An 18,974-nucleotide genomic window follows, 5' to 3' on the forward strand; every position below is an offset into this window, starting at 1 on the left:
CTATTAAGCCACAAATAGACAAAAAGAGACTACAAAGTAGTTGGGAGAAAAAATTACCAAGTTTATGCATTAGATTTATAAACCTTAAGGTGAGCTCTTTACCGGTTTTTGGCGTTAAGTGTGATCTTACATGAAATTTATCAGGCTTTCCAGTAAATAATGGTTGTATAATTTCATCATGATTTAGAAATCCAAAATGCTCTGAAAACCTAAAGTTTTCTCTTATTGCCAAAACATGATTTGAATTGACATAAGACTATTGATGATCTTTATTTAACCCTCTTTTAGTGTGAATATACATTTTGCTACAGAAATATTAACATGTTTATTATGGGATGCTGCCTCAGACTTCACTGACACATCACGTAAAAACATATATTTGCATTGTAGTCCCTTTCTAAAAAAATACTCTGAGTTCTGAAGTGTGTCTGCCCTTAAAGATTTTTGCTAAGTGGTCATACACCTGTATAATCAGGTACAGTGACTACAGTACAAATGAGGACTAGGATATTGAACTAAGATTAATCCAGTAACTCAAACATAGCAATATGAGGCCTTTAGTGTGGAGCAATATTTCTCAACTTGAATAATGTATGGATCCTTCTATAGAAAAAAAAATTATAGATCCGATTTTGAGGAATCACTGACTTTAATTCCTCGGGTAGTTTTAAGTCTTTTTATTTTTCTCTTTGAAAACAGTAAAAATGCATTTTTATACTGTTAATTGAAATGAAAACAAAAAAATGAAAATTTACGAAGCTTGTGGCCCCCAGGAAAATCCTTGGGACATTCTGATTTGAGAAACACTGATAAACTGGCAAATAGCCCTATATACTTTAGCAGCCCCTGTAAGTATTACTTATATCAAAAGAGTAATACTTGTTTATAATTATGGACTGAATCATAGTTAAAGGATTAAAATATCTTTACTGTATTTAAAGAGTATGGTTTTCAAAAGTGATGAAAGCACCCTCTTTTTAAAATTCTGCACCGAGTTTTTGATAATCAACTTCAGCCTCCAGGGAAATGTTCTGTACCTAATTCCAGTTGGGAATCACTGTCATAATGAGCAACTCTTACTGATAGGAGTAAATCAAATTCCTCCAGTATGCTGAGGCAGAAGAAATTTAAGAACCAATGCTCTAACATACAGGCTAATGCATGTTAGAGATAAATTGCCATTAGAAACTAATGTAAATATCTGTTTTTCGCAGAATGGTGAACTAAATATCTGGACCAGCCTTTCTGCTGAAAATAACCTAAAATGCATCAATGTTCTGGCACAGAATAAAGAATATTTAGACCGAACACTAATTAGAAACCTAGTGAGAGGTAAGCTGAGTGCTGAAGCTGGCTTTTTGCCTTGAAGATATTTACCAAATTAAGTGGACTTCTATTTTCTGGCTTTGTGGGGCTCAGGGATTAGGAAGCAAAACCCAGACCCAGCCAAGGTAGAACATCAAGCAGGAAATAGTCTTCCCCATTAATTTGGAGTTCCATAGGGCTGTACATTCTAGGTGTAAGAGTGATCTAGAAGTTCTTTGCCTTAGTGTCACCAAGGATAACAAAGAAAATAATCTTTCTAGATTATTTCTGCTAATAGGAAAAATAATATCACTGCTGAAAATGTATTATAACAAACCAGCCCTCACATTGGTTTGCAGCCTGAATTCACATTAAACCTCAAGCTAAGAATTTAAAAGTATCCTGGATTGTTACTTTCAGGAGCCTGACATAAGCAACATGAATCATCATCATTAAATAATTCCCATTGGTGAAGTTCTAATGAAACTGATTATTTTATAATAAAAATTTATAAATCATCTAGGGAAAACATGGCATAATATAAGAGAATTAGAAAAATCAGACCTGCAAATAGTTCACATTTTGGAATTATCAGTTGTAAAATATAAAATAAATATTTTTAATATATTCAACGAAAACTTAAAAAGTGAGGAAAAGAGCAAACACTTTGTAAAAGAATCAGAAGTTCTAGAAATGAAAATATACAGCAATTAAAATTAAGGGAGGGATAAAAGCAAATAGACCCCATTGAATAAAAATTAACATAATGAAAGACAAATCTGAAAAGTCCAGAAAGCAACACCGAGAGACAACAAAATGGAAAATAAAAAGAGGTTAAAAGAAGAGAAATTTTTTTGAGAAAACACAGAATACCTTCAAAGGACTACTAGGTTTCAATAACAATAATGGAAGTAGAAGACCACAAAATGATATACTCAGTGAAAATAAGTCTAACAACTGTGACTCGTTGTAATTCAAGTTAGAGTTCTATAGCTAGCAAAAATATATTTTAAGAACAAGGGCTAAATAAACACATGCTCAAAGAAATAAAATCTGAAAGTTCTCTAGCAGACCACTTTTTAAATAGAAGGGAAATGATCTAGAAAGTCTAAAATTAAAAAAGGAATGATAAAGAGAGTGGTAAGTGGTTATAACTACCATTTTATGTTTAGTAGGTTCTTTAGTTATTTGGGGCAACACCTCTAATACTGTATAATACAGCATTTTATTTTTTAGATAATTCTGTTGCTTAATTTTTCTTCTCTTATTTAGTCTCTGTCATGCATTTCTTCTCACACCAGTGCTAATAACCAACCTAAGCAAAAGTGCTCTCCTCTAATCTTTTGGGAAATGATCTAAGAATTCCAATATGGAATTTTATTTTTCTTGTCCTAGAACAGATTATCACTGTAATATTGAACATAATATGCAGACACCTTTGAGAGATGCATGAGCTGCACAGCGATGGAAAAAATGGTATATTTGAATTCTGAACCCTCTTCTGAAGATACTGTCGTGGCCCTTATACAGTGAAGCTCTAGCAGGGGTTCTAGAGAGATTGTACTGGGTTTATTTGAACTCTCCCCTTTTAAAATTCTCCTGTGAGAAGAAACTGTTCTTTCTGAAATACAGAAGATTTGGAATCTACATTTAGCAAATGTGTATTTTGCTAAAATTGTCTTGTATGTTTACTTTTTTTTGGTAGCAATGTCTGAGTTTTAGAAATTGGTTTACTAGAGCGTGTATTCATCACGGGTTGTGATAGTTATAAACCTATAAAATTAGGGTACATTTTTTTCAAATCCCACATTATTTTCTCTTGGCATTAAATGCTTATTTTGAGTGACGTTTATTATGTGCAACAACTATTATGTGGTTTGTTGAAGTATTGTTCTTAAAGGATTAAGAAAAGGAAATAATATAGCTCTAGCCTAGATTTCCTTTTATTTAATTGTTTTGCTTTATGAAACAAACTTTCATACACATTATTAATGATCTGCTACTGAATGATTTCAGTTCATTTTAAGAAGTGGTTGCTGATAAAACTAGAATTTTCCAAATAAATAAAACTTAAAGTTTTTTTTAATTTGGGTGTAAAATCTACAGACCTTTCTGTTGTGATATTATATATAAATATTTCTGAAGATACTAAAATTGTGTACAGCTGCTGGGTAACTCACCCAAAATATCTGAAACTTGGTAAGCAGAGCACTAACAAAAATAAATCTTAATAAGAATACTAGGATATTTTAAAAGCTATACTAAATTTTTTACAAATAAAAAATGCAGTTGATTTAGGAATTAAAAAGGTGAAATTAGCCTGATGGAAGTGTGTGCAAATATGCGCCATGACCAGGAATTGAACCCTGACCTCCAGGTTCATTGGTTGATGCTCAACCACTGAACCACTCCGGTTGGTCTTTTGTATATTTGTTTCTTTTCTTTTTTTTTTTTAACCAGGTTTTTTTTTTTCTCCCAGAATTCAAATCTAAATCTATTTGATACTGAAGTCCAATCTATATATTTTCTTCATGGAGTTGTTCTTAGGCTTTTTATTTATTTTATTTATTTATTAGTTTTAACAAAGCTTTTTTGTTTACCATGTAGTCTTTAAGACAGTCATTTTTAATGACTACTAAATATTAGATTGAATATATGTACTTTATTTTTCTTAGGTATCTATATATATAAAAGCCAAGCAACTGAAACAACTGGAATGACCGGTTGCTATCACATGCACTGTGGCCTGCCAACTGTCCCGATCGGAGGCGGGGCTGGCCGGCCGGCCAACCTCCTGCGGCCCCTCCCCCTGGCTGGCCCAGTCCCAATCAGTTCCAATCGGGTGGGCTGGCTGGACCCCCCACACATGCACAAATTCGTGCACCGGGCCTTTAGTATATATATATTAGCCATATATATATATATATATATATATATATATATATATATATATATATGGCTAATATGCTAAGTGTCCATCTGATCATTGGCTATGACATGCACTGACCACCAGGGAGCAGACGCTCAACACAGGAGCTGCCGAGCTGCAGTGACTTGGCAGCGGCGGTTCTTGGGTGATGCACCCCAAAACTAGGGAGCCCGATTCCTCGCCGGGCCGCGCAATTTCACCTTCAGCCATGGGTTACGTTGTTGCTGGGGCACTGTTGGCCCCGAATCTGATTTACTGCACACTTGCGTTTGCGTTCCATACCCTATATGACAGCAACTTTGCAGAGTGCCCTCTTGCACTCTGGGACCCCTCAGGGGATGTCGGAGAGCTACTTTTGGCCCGGTCCCCACAGCCCAGGCCAAGGGACCCCACCTGCTGGAGGGACCCCGCTCACTCTGCAGATGCCCTTCGAGCCACGGTGCCACCCCAGGTGCGACAGGCCGGGGAGGGATCGAGGGAGGTTGGCTTGAGGGCGTGTCCAGCCCTTCTCACCCAGTCCCGCCCCGCCGCCCACCTTCTAATTGTTTTCCTTTCAAAGTGCACAAATCCATGAAGTGGGTCACTAGTTACTCTATAATAAGAAATGTGAGTTGTTTATAGTTTCTATTAACTTGGATAATTTTTGGATGGGCATCTGTGTGTGCGTTGTGTAAGAGAGAGGAAGAAAGAGAAGAGAGGGTCTTTTACCTTACATAGGATTATTTCACTGAAGTGACTCATAAGTGGAATTACTGGGTCAAGGAATATGACATTTTTAATGATTCTGGGTGCATATTGCCAGGTAGCTGTCCAAAATGGCCTGGCGCTCTTGCCCCAAATTGTTTATATTTGTAAACCATTGCTAATTTGGGCAAAAATAGTTACTATTACCGTATTTTCCGGCGTATAAGACGACTGGGCGTATAAGATTTTCCTGGGTTAAAAAGTCGTTTTATACGCCGGAAAATATGGTAGTTCAATATATCTAATCCATTATATCTAATCCCATCAATATAGTCCAATATACCGTATTTTCCGGTGTATAAAACGACTTTTTAACCCAGGAAAATCTTACACGCCCAGTCGTCTTATATGCCGGAAAGTACGGTACTTTTATTACTACTAATATTTGTGCCTATTGCATCCTAGGTACTGTATTACATAATCATATTTAATATCACATTTTGTTTGCTTTGCATTTCTATGATCATCAGTGGAGTTGAATATTTTCTACTACACTTATTTTTTACTTATTTGTGAAAAAGATTATTTGCCTATTATTGTGGTAGACTTAATGTTCTAAGTGGATGGTGTTCAAAAGTATTCTGAAATGATAGTTTAGAAACATTCCTCTTCTCTCCTTGAAAATACAGTGACAGTTCAAACCTAAGAGCATATTAGCCTTTCACTGTCAGTACTTGATTTTTTAACTTTGCTTGGCTGTAATCTTTGACATATTTGATGACATAATATTACTTTATAGCTTCAAATAAGATTTTATTCTAAACTTGTAATTCAGAGAAATAACATGTATTTGCAACCATCTCAGTTAGTTTCTGTCACTATATATTCTCATATTTGTCAACAGTATCTATTTGTCTTAGGTAGTGTTACTAAAATAGAAATTCCTTAAGAGATCGAGTGTACTTTTTTTTTTTTTTCCGAGTGTACTTTAATGGACAAAATACTTGAGTATTGAACTCAGCCTGGTTTATAATTTTGACTCTCCTTTTTATTAGCTTTAGAACTTAGGCAAATGCCTTATTTCATTTCCATTTCCTTATTTATAAACAGTGAATTTCAATTTTCTTATTGTTACCAGTGAGCATGTTTCCTAGCATTAAGAATTTGTTTCAAAAATAAATAACTCGTAAAAGTAGATAGCATAGCATTTGGTCCAGAATAGACATGTATATTGATTATTGGTTAATTTCAGTTTTAAATAATATGGTTTGATTGCTTACTCATGCCCACATTTTGTTAAGGTTCATTAGGAATACAAAAGTAAAGACTCTTGCCCCTTATGGAATTCACAGTCAAAAAGAAAAGATGATACATAGAGCTAAGTAATAGGGAGGAGTAAGTAGAGATGATGCATTTCAAAGCCCATAGCATAGTGTCTGTAATATTAGTCAGTGCTATTTGGTACTCTCTAATTTCTATATGTAATTGAAGATAAATGGAGTGAGATATAGGTGAAAAGGCAAAAGTGGACCATTAGAAATTAGTCATTTCCTTCTTTGGGCAGTAAATACTAAGATACATATTTTTTAAAGGAAACAAGACTTTCTTCAACAAATTAATTTTCATCCATCACATTTTTAAAGTTTTCTATGGGTAGAGAGACTTATTGTGTGCACATATGTGCATCTGTTTATGTATGTGTGGTTTTTATTAATGATTGAAATAGACATCAAATTAATTATAGTTTGGTCTTTTCCTTTTTACAGTGTCTTGGTGTGTGAAGTTATAGTTGTATGTGAGAGAGAGAGAGAGAGAGAGGAACTGGTTATGGAGAGAACAATGATAAAATAAACATTGGGTAGGATTGGACAATTGGTACTCATAGGTAGTTTATATATACTTCACCAGGATAATGTAGTGGTTACATCTTTGGTTCTGCAGTCAGTCTGCTGGGTTTAAATTCTGGCATGTCCAGTTGCTAGCCAGACAACCTCAAACAGGATGCTTAACCTCTCTGAATCATTTTCCTTATCTATAAAATTGGGTTAGTAATAGTGCCTATATTATAGGGTTTAACTGATGGTTACTTGAGATACAATAAATAGCTGACTCCCAAATTATTAATTAATTAATTAATTAATTTTAATATATTTTATTGATTTTTTACAGAGAGGAAGAGAGAGGGAAAGAGAGTTAGAAACATCGATGAGAGAGAAACATCGATCAGCTGCCTCCTGCACACCCCCCACTGGGGATGTGCCCGCAACCAAGGTACATGCCCTTGACCGGAATCGAACCTGGGACCCTTGAGTCCGCAGGCCGACGCTCTATCCACTGAGCCAAACCGGTTTCGGCATGACTCCCAAATTATTAACTACTGCTATTGAAAATGGAGTTCTCTAAGACTACATCTACTAGTTTCTACCAGAATTTAAATACGTCTCTACATCTAAAATTGATCAATTTTCATAATTCTTGTAATAACCTGCCAGCTATATTCTAGGTAAAGGAAAACTTTGGAGTTACTTATCTTATTTCAGTTACATAAGCATAAGTGTATTGACTAGACCAGTGGTCGGCAAACTCGTTAGTCAACAGAGCCAAATATCAACAGTACAACGATTGAAATTTCTTTTGAGAGCCAAAAACCGACTTCTGCGCATGGGCCACGAAGTTTCAATCGCACTGTACGTGCACACCCGCGTGTGATATTTTGTGGAAGAGCCACACTCAAGAGGCCAAAGAGCCGCATGTGGCTCGCGAGCCGCAATTTGCCGACCACTGGACTAGACTGATGGAAAACATAGAAGTTTTTTCACTGAATTCAGAAATGAGATACTTTTCTGAATCATTAAATAAATTAAATAACACATTAGCTCTATCACTTTCTTCTTTGGTCAGTTATTCTCCCATGATAGGTGTTTTGAATTGAAGTGTGTTTAAAAAGCAAAAGAGAAGTCATTTGAGAAAATAGAAGTACAAACGGATAGTTTAGAAATGTTTTTTTCTCTTTGAAAATATAGTAACACTTCAAACTTTATTAAGAGAATGTCAGCCTTACAGTCTCAGTATTTGATAATATTATATAGAATGCAGATGTAAAAACACTGGAATTTACAAAAGAAATAACATAAATATAATTTTACTGATAATGAATAAGAAATGTTATTGTTATAGTATTATATAATGTAAAAATATGAGAAATGGTTTCTCTCTTTATAATAAATATTTTAAATTTCAGGAAAGGGCTTATATGGAATATTGTTTAATTACTCAAAATACATTATTTAATTTTGTTTATATCACTCATACAATATGGTATTATAATGCTGCATTATTTACAGCCATATCAAATAATATGAAGTTCTCTTTCTCATGTTGTAAATTTTAATTATACAACTAGTATGCTTAAATATTATGTGGGATAATTGCAAAATTTCTCTGATTTGGGGATATTTAAATATATATTTTATTTTTTCATGAGCCTAAGAATCTTAAGCATTACATTGAATGATAATTATTTCCTTTGTTGCAGAACTATAAGAGTAAATGGGTCCAATAATTGGAATGACTCCAGAAAAGAGAGCTGAAACTCCAGGAGCTGAAAAGGTTGCAGGATTAAGCCAGATTTACAAAATGGGAAGCTTGCCTGAAGCTGTTGATGCTGCCAGGCCAAAGGCCACTCTAATGGACTGTGAATCAGCAGATGATGAACTCACAAACTTGAACTGGCTTCATGAAAGTACTAATCTTCTAACAAACTTCAGCTTCGGAAGTGAGGGTCTTCCAATTGTTAGTCCTTTGTATGACATAGAGGGAGATGATATGCCATCTTTAGGACCATCTTGCTACCAGAACCCAGAAAAAAAATCAGCAACTTCAAAGCCCCCATACTCTTTTAGTCTTCTCATTTATATGGCTATAGAGCACTCTCCAAATAAATGTCTGCCTGTCAAAGAAATTTATAGCTGGATTCTGGACCGCTTCCCATATTTTGCTACTGCACCAACAGGCTGGAAGAATTCTGTTCGACATAATCTGTCCCTGAATAAATGTTTTCAGAAAGTGGAAAGAAGCCATGGCAAGGTCAGTGTTATGAACATTGCTATATTTGGGGAGGTTGGGGAGAGTTAACTTTGAGACTTTAAAATATGGGGAAATCAAAGGAAGACAAAAATAGCCAAGTCAGATTACTTCAGCTTGATCTTAATTATATTCATCATTTGCTTTCAGTCTACCATAGGTACATAAATTAGGTTTTTAATGTTCCAATTTTCTATTAGTTTCTATAGTGTTTTTCCATCACTGTATCAGTATATTATTCTTATTTATGTAGTCTTGCAACCATTAATTGGAATGTAGACCATTTATAGCAACGCAATTGATATAGTTGAATTTAAATCTATTACTGTGCTATTTGTTTTCTGTTTATGGTCTGTTTTTATTCCCTTTTCCGCACTTTTCTGCCTTTTGGATTGAATATTTTTTATGATTCAATTTTATCTCTACTATTGGCTTATAAACTATTAAATTTTTTAGTGATTTATTATACAAAATTTTAGTGTGTATATATATTATATATATATATATATATATATATATATATATAGAGAGAGAGAGAGAGAGAGAGAGAGAGAGAGAGAGAGAGAGGTATCTATATCTATCTTTATCACATTCTACCTTCAAATAGTATGTCATTTTATTTATTATCTTGACTTTTACAGAAAAACTTGACTAATCCTCCATGATGTCTTATCTGGATCTTTTTTTTTTTTTTCTTGGAGAAGTTTATATAGCATTTCTTGTAGTTCAGGTCCACTAGCAATGAAATATGTTTTTCAACCGTTTTATGGAGGAGGGCTATAGAATTCTAGGTTGGCAGTTTTCTTTCTTTAAGTATAGTAGTCCCCTCCTTATCTGCTGAGGTATGTTTCAAGACCTCCAGTGGATGCAGGCAGTATGGAACTCTATATATATGAATATACTATTTTTTTCTATACATCCATACTTATGATAAAGTTTAATTTTATAAATTAGGCACAGTAATAGATTATAACAATGACTGACAATAAAATAGAACAATTGCAACAATATATTGTAATAAAAGTTATGTGAGTATGGCCTCTCTTTTTCTCTCTTGAAATATCTTACTCTACTGTAATCACCTTTATTTTGTGAATGAAATGCCTACAGGATTAGATGAAGTGAGATAAATGGTGTAGGCATTGTGACTTAGCGCTAGGCTACTGTTGACCTTCTGACCATACATCAGAGAAGGATCACCTGCTTTAGGTGATCCTGGATCATTGAACCATGACAATCTCTATAGTTCGATGTCAAGAGCAGATGATATCAATGGTTGGGGAAATTGAATATTTTTGGACTGCAGTTAACTGCAAGTAACTGAAACTGTGGAAAGTAAAATCACAGATAAGGGGAAACTACTGTACTTTAAAGATGTTCTCTTGTCTTTTGGCTTGCATAGTTTCTAATGAGAAGTCTACTGCCTTCTTATCTTTGTTCCTCTGTTAAGTTTCTTTTTTAGCTGTCTGTCTTTAGGATTCTTCCCCCTTCCCCCCACAGGAAAACAAATCCATTTTATTTATTTTCAGTAAGTTTCCTTGAGGGGTACAGCATTACACGGATTCTGTGTCCAATGGCCTTAGCAGGAAGGTTGCTTCAGAATTTAGCACGAACCATTCCAGAGTTTCCATGAGCACGAGTTACCTTTCCCCAGATTACTCTAGTTTTGTTTGGTTTGCCACCAGGAGTCACTGTGTTGTTTTTTGCTTTGTACACATAAACACATCTCTTGCCTAGATAGAATTCTGTTTCATCTCGAGCATAAACACCTTCAATTTTAAGAAGAGCTATGTGCTCCCTCTGGTTCTGGAGACCCCACTGATAGCCAGCAAAAATGGCCTTGATCACAGCCTTCCAGACATATTTGTCCTTATAGAAGTCCTGTTCCCAGCAGGCCATCAGTCCCACATCTCCTCCATCCTGTCCTCCCTGTTGCTGGAACCCATCAAAATCAGTGCCTGGCAGAGCCTCCATGCCCCCAGCAGTGCCTCTCCGAGAGATGTGGTGGAACCCACTCCAGTTATTTACCCTCTAGGATTCTTTTCTTTATCACTACTCTTCAGTAGTTTGCCTATGATGTACTTAGTTGTGTTTTTCTTTATTTTTATCCTGCTTTGGTTTTTCAGAGGTTCTTGGATCTGTGGTTTGTTTTTCTTCATTACGTTTAGAAAAATTTTGCTTATTGTCTCTTCAAATATTTCTTTTGGCTCACTTTCTACTTCTGAGGCTCTAAGTAAAAATATGTTAGACCATTTGCTATTGTCTCACCTCTTAGTTGCTATGCCCCTTTTTCTATTTTTCCCCCCTTTATTTCAGTTTGGATAATTTCTGTTGCACTTTATACAGGTTCACTTTTTCTTCTGTTGTGTTCATTCTGCTGATAAGCCTGACAAGTAATTTGTCACATTTTTTATTTCTAGCATTTGTACTTACCTTTTAAAAATATTCTCCATCTCTCTGCTAAAATTTCCGACTAGATCTATAAATAAATTAGTCATAGTTGTGGTATCTGTCCGATAATTTCAATATCTGGTCCATCTCTGGGTCTGGTTTTGTTGACTGTTTTGTCTCTTGTTTTTTTGTGTGTGTTTCATAATTTTGGATTGAATTTCAGTGTAAGAGATTGGTAGAGACTGAGGTAAATAATATTTCTGCCCAGAAGTAGACAATGCCTCTACTTTTGTTAGGTTGTTAGTGTGAACAGGTATTGGTCAATCTAGTTAATAATTGAACTGGGATTGGGTTTTGTGGTTGTCATAGTTACCTTCAGCATACCACAGGCTTCAGATTCCTCAGAGATGAACTGCCAATACTTTGTGCTTAGTGTGAGAACTGGAGTATCAGATGATTTTTCTCAGTGTTTCTACTTTACCTTCATCTTTCAGCTTGTGCCACATTTGGGGGCCAGAGGGGAGTTTGGACATTTCTTTTCATGCTCTTGCCCCTCCCATAGGAATAGATTGTTATTATCACTTGGTGCATGGCTTTTTAAAAAAATGACAGCTACTATGCCTTTTTAAAAAATATATAGTTTTATTGATTTCAGAGAGGAAGGGAGAGAGAAAAACATCAATGATGAGAATCATTGATCGGCTGCCTCCTGTACGCCCCCTAGTGGGGATCGAGCCTGTAACCCGGGCATGTGCCCTTGACTGGAATCGAACCCCAGACCCTTCTATCTTCTATGTTCTATCCACTGAGTCAAACCAGCTAGGGCGGTGCAAGGCTTTTTAACGTGGGTTTTTTAGTTCTTCTGTTCCCATTTTAGTCTTAGCAGGCCTATGAATGCTTCTGACTCATGAGTTGGGTTTTTCATGCCTCCTCCAGGAGCAGACAGTTTCTCCCATCTATTCAGAGTGGAGTCTAGAGCTGCATTCATCACTAGCCAACTATCTACATGTGGCTAGTGGTTGGTATATTGGACAGCATAGATATAGAATATTTCTGTTACTGTAAAAAGTCGTACTGGACAGCATTGTTCTGGAGCTCAGGCAAGCTTCCTGCTTATTCCCATTATGGTAGGTAAACTGGCTAATATCAGTGGGATGTCTTATGTACAAGTGAGTGACCATTTCTTTTCTCAGTGTAGCATATTTGTGCTTTGTGGCATTGGGGGATCTGGGCATGAGCAGATTTTCTGCCCTTCTAATGACACATGGCACATTGCCTAGTATCATTGAAGTATGAGGATAACTTGGTTTTGTACTTCTCTTCTAGCAGCAGCCATCCTTTGCCTGGGACTGAGGTGGGTAGGGTATTTTGTTTCTCTCTCTCAGTAGCAGACAGCTTTTGCTTAATTTTGGAGCTTTGTCCAAAATATATAAAGGTTGTGTGCCTGTCCCACAGCGATACCTGATCTCACCTTACGGTCATTCAGGACCAGTAGCATGGATGAGGTTTGTCTTGCTGGATTCTATATATCTATCTTCATTTCCAAGGGTGTCTCTTTTACGTCTCCTGCCCTGCGCACAGTCTTTTTCTGGAGCATAGGATGGAGGTTCATGGAAAAATACTGGCTAGTGGATGAAGACTCTTTCCTGCCTGGGAATGCCAAGGATGCTAACTTATCTTGCTAGCTCACACTTGGCTTTTAAGAATTTGTTAAATTTTGAGTAGTTTTTTCTTACCTTATTTATGACTGCCACTTCTTTCATGCTCTGCCAATGGTAAAACAGTTCACATGTTCCATTAAAACAGTCCACATATTCCATCTCTCCTGACAGGTCCCTATCACAGTTTAGAATTCAGTTCCTTCAGTTGTCTTGCCGTTTTAGCTCTCAGATGGACTCATAAAAAATTATGATTTTGTAGATTATTTTGAGTTTGTTTTTTTTTTTTTAAATTAGGCTGGGAGTAATGTTCTCTTATAGCTTACTTACTATTCCCTAACTGGCAGCAGAAGTCTATTCTTATGTGAAATAAAAGTAAAAAGAGTAAGTAATTATATTTTTAGGTGATTGAAGGATTTTCTGGGATAGTGCTGCTCAAACTTAAATGTAGAAGGATCTTTTAAATTGCAGATTATGATTCAAATCTAGAATGGAGAATGAGGCTTTTATTTCTAACAAGCTACCAGTTGCTAGCCCATGGACACACCCTAAGTAGCAAGACATTAGGACATATCATCATCTTATAGCTAACGTAGAGGAGGTTGTATTGGTTATTTATTGCCATGTAACAAATTGCTGTCTCATATTCTGTACTATATACATGGAATATTTATAAAGACCAACTATGTATTAGGCCATTAAAAGAGCCTCAATAATTTCAAAGGATCAATCTCTGTTATAGTTAGCCTCTGAGATAGCCCCCAAATGAGCCCTGCTTTCTAGAGTCTACTCTAATACCGAATACGGCTGACTTGTGTAACCAAGAGGATATTGTGGAAATTAGGGAGTTTGCCTTTTCAGAGACTAGATCACTGATGGGCAACCTTTTGAGCTTGGTGTGTCAAACTTCGCCAAAAAACTGAGCATAACTCAGGTAGTGTGTCACTTTGAGGAAAAAACATTATTTTGCAAATGTTTCATCCTCGGCATGTGCCACCTCAGCGGTCGCCTGTCATCAGAAATGGCTACGCGTGTCAGTGCTGACACGCGTGTCATAGATTCGCCATCACTGGACTAGATTATAAAAAACATGGCTTCCATTTTGGGCTCTTGCATAACTGGTTCTATGGGAAGCCAGCTGCCATATCCTAAAGACACTTAATAAGTGGCCCTATGGAGAGGCTCATGTGACAAGGAAATGAGACCCTATGTCAATAGCCATCTTGGAAGCAGATTCCCCCAGCCCCAGTCTAACTTTCCTTTCAGGTGACTTAAAGTGTTGGAAATTGTTAGTAAGTCTTTTCCCATGTGCTTTGTTAGAGTTTAGTTTTTAATTATATCACTTAATTCTTTTCTAGTTTGTGTTTACACTTACGGTGGGACATAAAAGTTGAACTATCTACTAGGTATCTAGAAATAAGCTACAGGAATAGTGGTGATGTTGTGGAATTAAAGCTCTAAGTGTGTAAGTCAGCATTGATTTTCAGTAGAAGAATCTAAGAAAAGAAGGGTGTAATGGAAACCAAGGCAGTTGAGTTAAGTGTGTATGAGCAATAGTGTCAAATGTTGCAGAAAACTTGGAAATGATTTACTAAGAAGAATTCATTGAGACAAAAGATTAGGGTCAAAATATATAAGTAGTGGTGTGCTGGTGGTAAATGTTTACAATTGGGTGGGGGTGGGGATGTAGCTTTTGCAGATATCCATGATACAAATATTTCTGTCATGGCCAGTTTCAAGCTACCAACATTAAATGTGAAGTTGATGAGATGTTTACAGTCAGCAGCACACCATTATATATAAGGGACTCATAATTCAATCCTTATATAATAAAAGCCTAATATGCAAATTGTCCCCTCGGGTGGTCATTCAACCGGGAGTTCAACCACTCGCTATGACGTGTGCTGACCACCAGGGGGCAGCGCAGAACATTGTGGGTGTTGGAGACGCACTACGACCTCTTGCTGGCTACGTGGGGGCGGGGGTGATGGGGATGGAGGTGCAGTGAGAATGCAGGGTGTCTGCCAAGCTTGCTCTCACTCTCCCTGCTACCCTCTTCTGGGACGCCAGGGCTCACATGCCGGGGAAGCCCCCGCACTCAGGTGCCGGGCGCCTGCAAGGAGCCCACCCTGCACCTGCACGGCCTCTTTTGGGTAAGCCAGGCTGCAGCTCCTGGGACCACAGGGGCCGGTCGGGGGCTCCCTGTGGGTTCGCACAGGAGTTGGTCTGTGAGGCTGGCCGGGAGAGAGCGCGCTGCCTGCCTGTCTTTCGTGCGGTGCCGCTGGGCGGCCCAGAGGCCCACACTGCGCCCTGGCCCACGGTGTCCGGCCACGCTCACTGCATCTTCGTGTGGGGACTCGAGCACCGTGACTCAGGCACATGGGAGCCCAGGGTCTGCTCAGGGCACAGAGGTCAGCTGGGACCTGCCCTTCCACACCAGATGCTCACCCTTCGATCACCGTCCAGGCCTAGGGACCGTACCTGTGTACAAATTTCGTGCACCAGGCCTCTAGTAAGGAAAATAAAACCTAATAGAAAAATGGGCAAGAATATGAACAGGCAGTTCATAAGAGGAAATACAAATGGCTCATAAACATATGCAAAGATATTCATTCTCACTAGTAATCAGGGACAGACATGTTAAAAGAACAAAAGACCACTTTTACCTATTAGAATGTAAAAAGTTTTAAATGTTTGATAGTATCAAATTAGATGAGGACAACATGGGAAATAAATCAATATCAATAGTTTCACACATTTGATTACAAAGGAGTATAAATTAATATGATCATACTTGAAGGCAATTTGAAAAATTATTATGACAAAAAATGTGCTTATCCTTTGATCTAGTGGATCAGATTCTGATTTCTCCCCTAGAGTAACATTCATACTTGAATGCAAGGCAATGTATATGAGAATATTCACTGTGGTATTATTTGTAATAAAAGTTGTAGAATAATGTGTTCAATATGGTATGACTTGTGGTAATGATCAAAAGGGACTTGTTCTTGTCTATAAATTTTAAATGTGTGCATTATTTGTATAATTAACCTGAGTGTTTTTGAATGCTCAGAGAAAGAAAGGAATTAGAAGTAAGAGCTAGCAAACAGGAAGCATAGAGTCCAGAGTACAGGGAAAGTGATAAAGAGAAAAAAATCCTGCTATGAGATAATAAGGAATATGAGGATAAATATAGAAATTGTTATATATTGGGACAAAATTATCAGGCTATCACCACAAGTTAGGGTGGAAGGAAAGGAAATCATAGGTGATGATGATCACAAAACTTAATAGACCACTTTGCTTAAGTGTCTGAAATTTGGATGCAGAAAAGTGACACATTTAAGTAGGATTAGGAAGGTTTATGGATTTTTTAATTTATGAAATACTTCTTAAAATCAATGCCTCAGAAGGGCAGTATTTCACTTCTAATCTGCAGAAGGCAAATAGGTTGTACTTACTTCCATTAAATGTTGGAAATAAATTTGGCAACCTTCACAGCACTTTTCTGATGACTGATCATTAAGTAGAGATGATAATCTAAAAAAGAAGGCAAGATGGCCCTGGCCAGATGGCTCAGTTGGGTGGAGTGTTGTCTGTACACCAAAAAAGGTTGTGAATTCGATTCCGGGTCAGGGCACGAAGTTTCTGATTCAATCCCTGGTTAGGGCGCATGTGGGAGACGGCCAATTGATGTTTCTCTCACATCATTGTTTCTCTCTCTCCCTTCCACTCTCCCTAAAAATCAATAAAAATATGTCCTCGGATGAGGATTAATTTAAAAAGAAAAAGGCAAGATAGCAATGTCCAGGTCAGACTACAAAGTGGTAATTATAAAAGTTAGACATGGTTTTTTGTGGTTGTTCTGTTTTTGTTTTTATGTTTTAAATATTAGCATCCAAGCCTTATATCTACTTTTTACGTTTTTATAAAGCCAAACTAAAATATTATAACTGGGATTTTAGCTGGGAAATATGAAATTTGACATTTTACCTGGCTTAGTATAATTTACATTTGCATGATGATGACATATTTCAATAACTGAATCTCAGGGGGAGAAATCATGCTAACTACTATAAAAGTTCATGCTATAAGCAAGAGATATGAATACCATTTTTAATTTGTTAATTCTTTTTAATTCAGTGGTTCTAAAAACCACTGAAAAGGTAGTCAAGAGGAGGAACTCTACTAAAATGTATGGGGCAAGTACTTAAAAACATCTCAGGAATAATGAACATTGCCTCTTCTCCCTGTCTATTATTTACAACTTCCATTAAAATAAATCTTTTTAAAATTTGGGTCATTTCTTCAGAACCTTCATCCTTCTCTACCAAATAAGTCCAAAAGCCTTAGCGTTTCCAAATGCATAATAGTGTATGAGAGACTACACATTTCCTGTTTCCATTGCACAAAAGATTTATCTTGTTCTATGTAAATTTAGTTAAAATCAATTTTTAACTTCTAAAGCTCTTTATTATTTGTGTTCTATCATCTAAGCACAATAATGAAGAGGCAAAGTTTTTAAGAAGTGAGTTAGTTAAAAATAAGTTCCTTTTTCCTGTAGACTCTAAAACATAGATTAGCAAATACATAGTTTTATCTCTTGTTACTGATAGTTCATGAACAGACTCAGTGAAAGGAAGTGCTGCCATGGTAACATAAACCAGACTGTTATTTGGAGACCTTATTCAAGATACTTAACTGCCCTGAACTTCAAGTTTTCAGTACCAGTTCTTCTAATTTGCTATTTCAAGGAAATAGCAATTCTACCATTATCAAAACAATTTGCAATTCTCTCACAATAGAATTTGAAAAGTAGACTTAAACTAAATGGTTTATAGGAGTGTAATCTCAGAAATATCAAGATAGAACATAGCTAGAATTATTAAAATAATTGTCTTAGTAAATATATGAAAAACAATTTACGTATATCTTTTCTCTATGAAACTGGAATGGTTTGGGGGCAAAGCATTTTGTGGGTGCTAACATTTTATAATTTTGTTTCCCCATCAAAACATTATTTGGGCCAAGTGACTGAATATATATTTAAGAAGTTCCATCATTTAATCTAAAAGCATATTTGTAAAACTTAACTTCCTTTGGGAAAACCCCCAAAATTTCAACTATTTGTTTAGCATAGTTCATGTGGTATCTTGCCACTGAAAGCAAAAACAGTTTTACCTTATATATGGTATATTTCTTTCTATATTACAGTGTAATTAGGACACCCATGGTTTTTCTTTTCCTATGTATTTAAGTTGCTAGGATGCTAGACACTGCCTTACATCAATTACCTACCTTTCCTCAGACAAGGGCTTTTTTTCCCTTCTAAATTTAGTTTAGCCCTTGTTATTTACTACCTGACTTTGTTTCTTATTCCAAATTAACTGACTTTTTAAAAAATTGATTTCAGGGAGGAAAGGAGTAGGAGATAGAGATAGAAACATCAGTGATGAGAATCATTGACTGGCTGCCTCTTGCATGCCCCCTACTGGGGATCAAGCCTGAAACCCGGGCATATGCCCTGACCAGGAGTTGAACCATGACCTTCTGGTTCATGAGTCAATGCTCAACTACTGAGCCACACCAGCCGGGCTGGAATTAATTGACTTTTGTTCTTACTGTTTTTTAAAACTCCCTCATCTCTTAGAAGTAAAGGAATAAGAATATACTGTTATTAAACAATACAATCTCTCTGTACATATGCCAATTTCAGAATATCCTAGTATTAACTTATTTTTTATCTCTGTCACTTACATATGAATTACCTTCTTTGAATGTCATCACAACTTAGTGATGCCCTGGTTTTCTTTTTTATAGATAAATTATGCATGAGAGGACTGACTCTTAGAGATATGATTTGTTCATTATCACATAGCCAATCAAGAATCACTGTTTAGGACCTCAGTGTTTTTTTGTTTTGT

At 36.4% G+C, this 18,974-nt stretch overlaps 1 protein-coding gene and 1 pseudogene across 3 annotated transcripts in view; one reads left to right on the top strand and one right to left on the bottom strand.

The window, feature by feature from the left end:
* FOXN2 (forkhead box N2) overlaps positions 1 to 18,974 on the top strand; it is a 55,466-nt gene that overhangs the window by 11,933 nt on the left and 24,559 nt on the right. For both annotated transcript variants that reach the window (XM_079792162.1, XM_079792161.1), the window contains exon 2: positions 8,454 to 9,004. In XM_079792162.1, the coding sequence (XP_079648288.1) occupies positions 8,468 to 9,004 (537 nt within the window). In that variant the 5' untranslated portion in view covers positions 8,454 to 8,467. The remainder of the gene's footprint in view (positions 1 to 8,453; positions 9,005 to 18,974) is intronic.
* On the bottom strand, positions 9,811 to 13,805 carry LOC307112238 (large ribosomal subunit protein eL33-like; annotated as a pseudogene). The gene has a single exon. The product of its transcript is annotated as a large ribosomal subunit protein eL33-like (transcript).

The sequence above is a fragment of the Cnephaeus nilssonii genome (assembly GCF_951640355.1).
Source record: "Cnephaeus nilssonii genome assembly, chromosome: 15".
Classification (NCBI taxonomy): Eukaryota; Metazoa; Chordata; class Mammalia; order Chiroptera; family Vespertilionidae; genus Cnephaeus; species Cnephaeus nilssonii.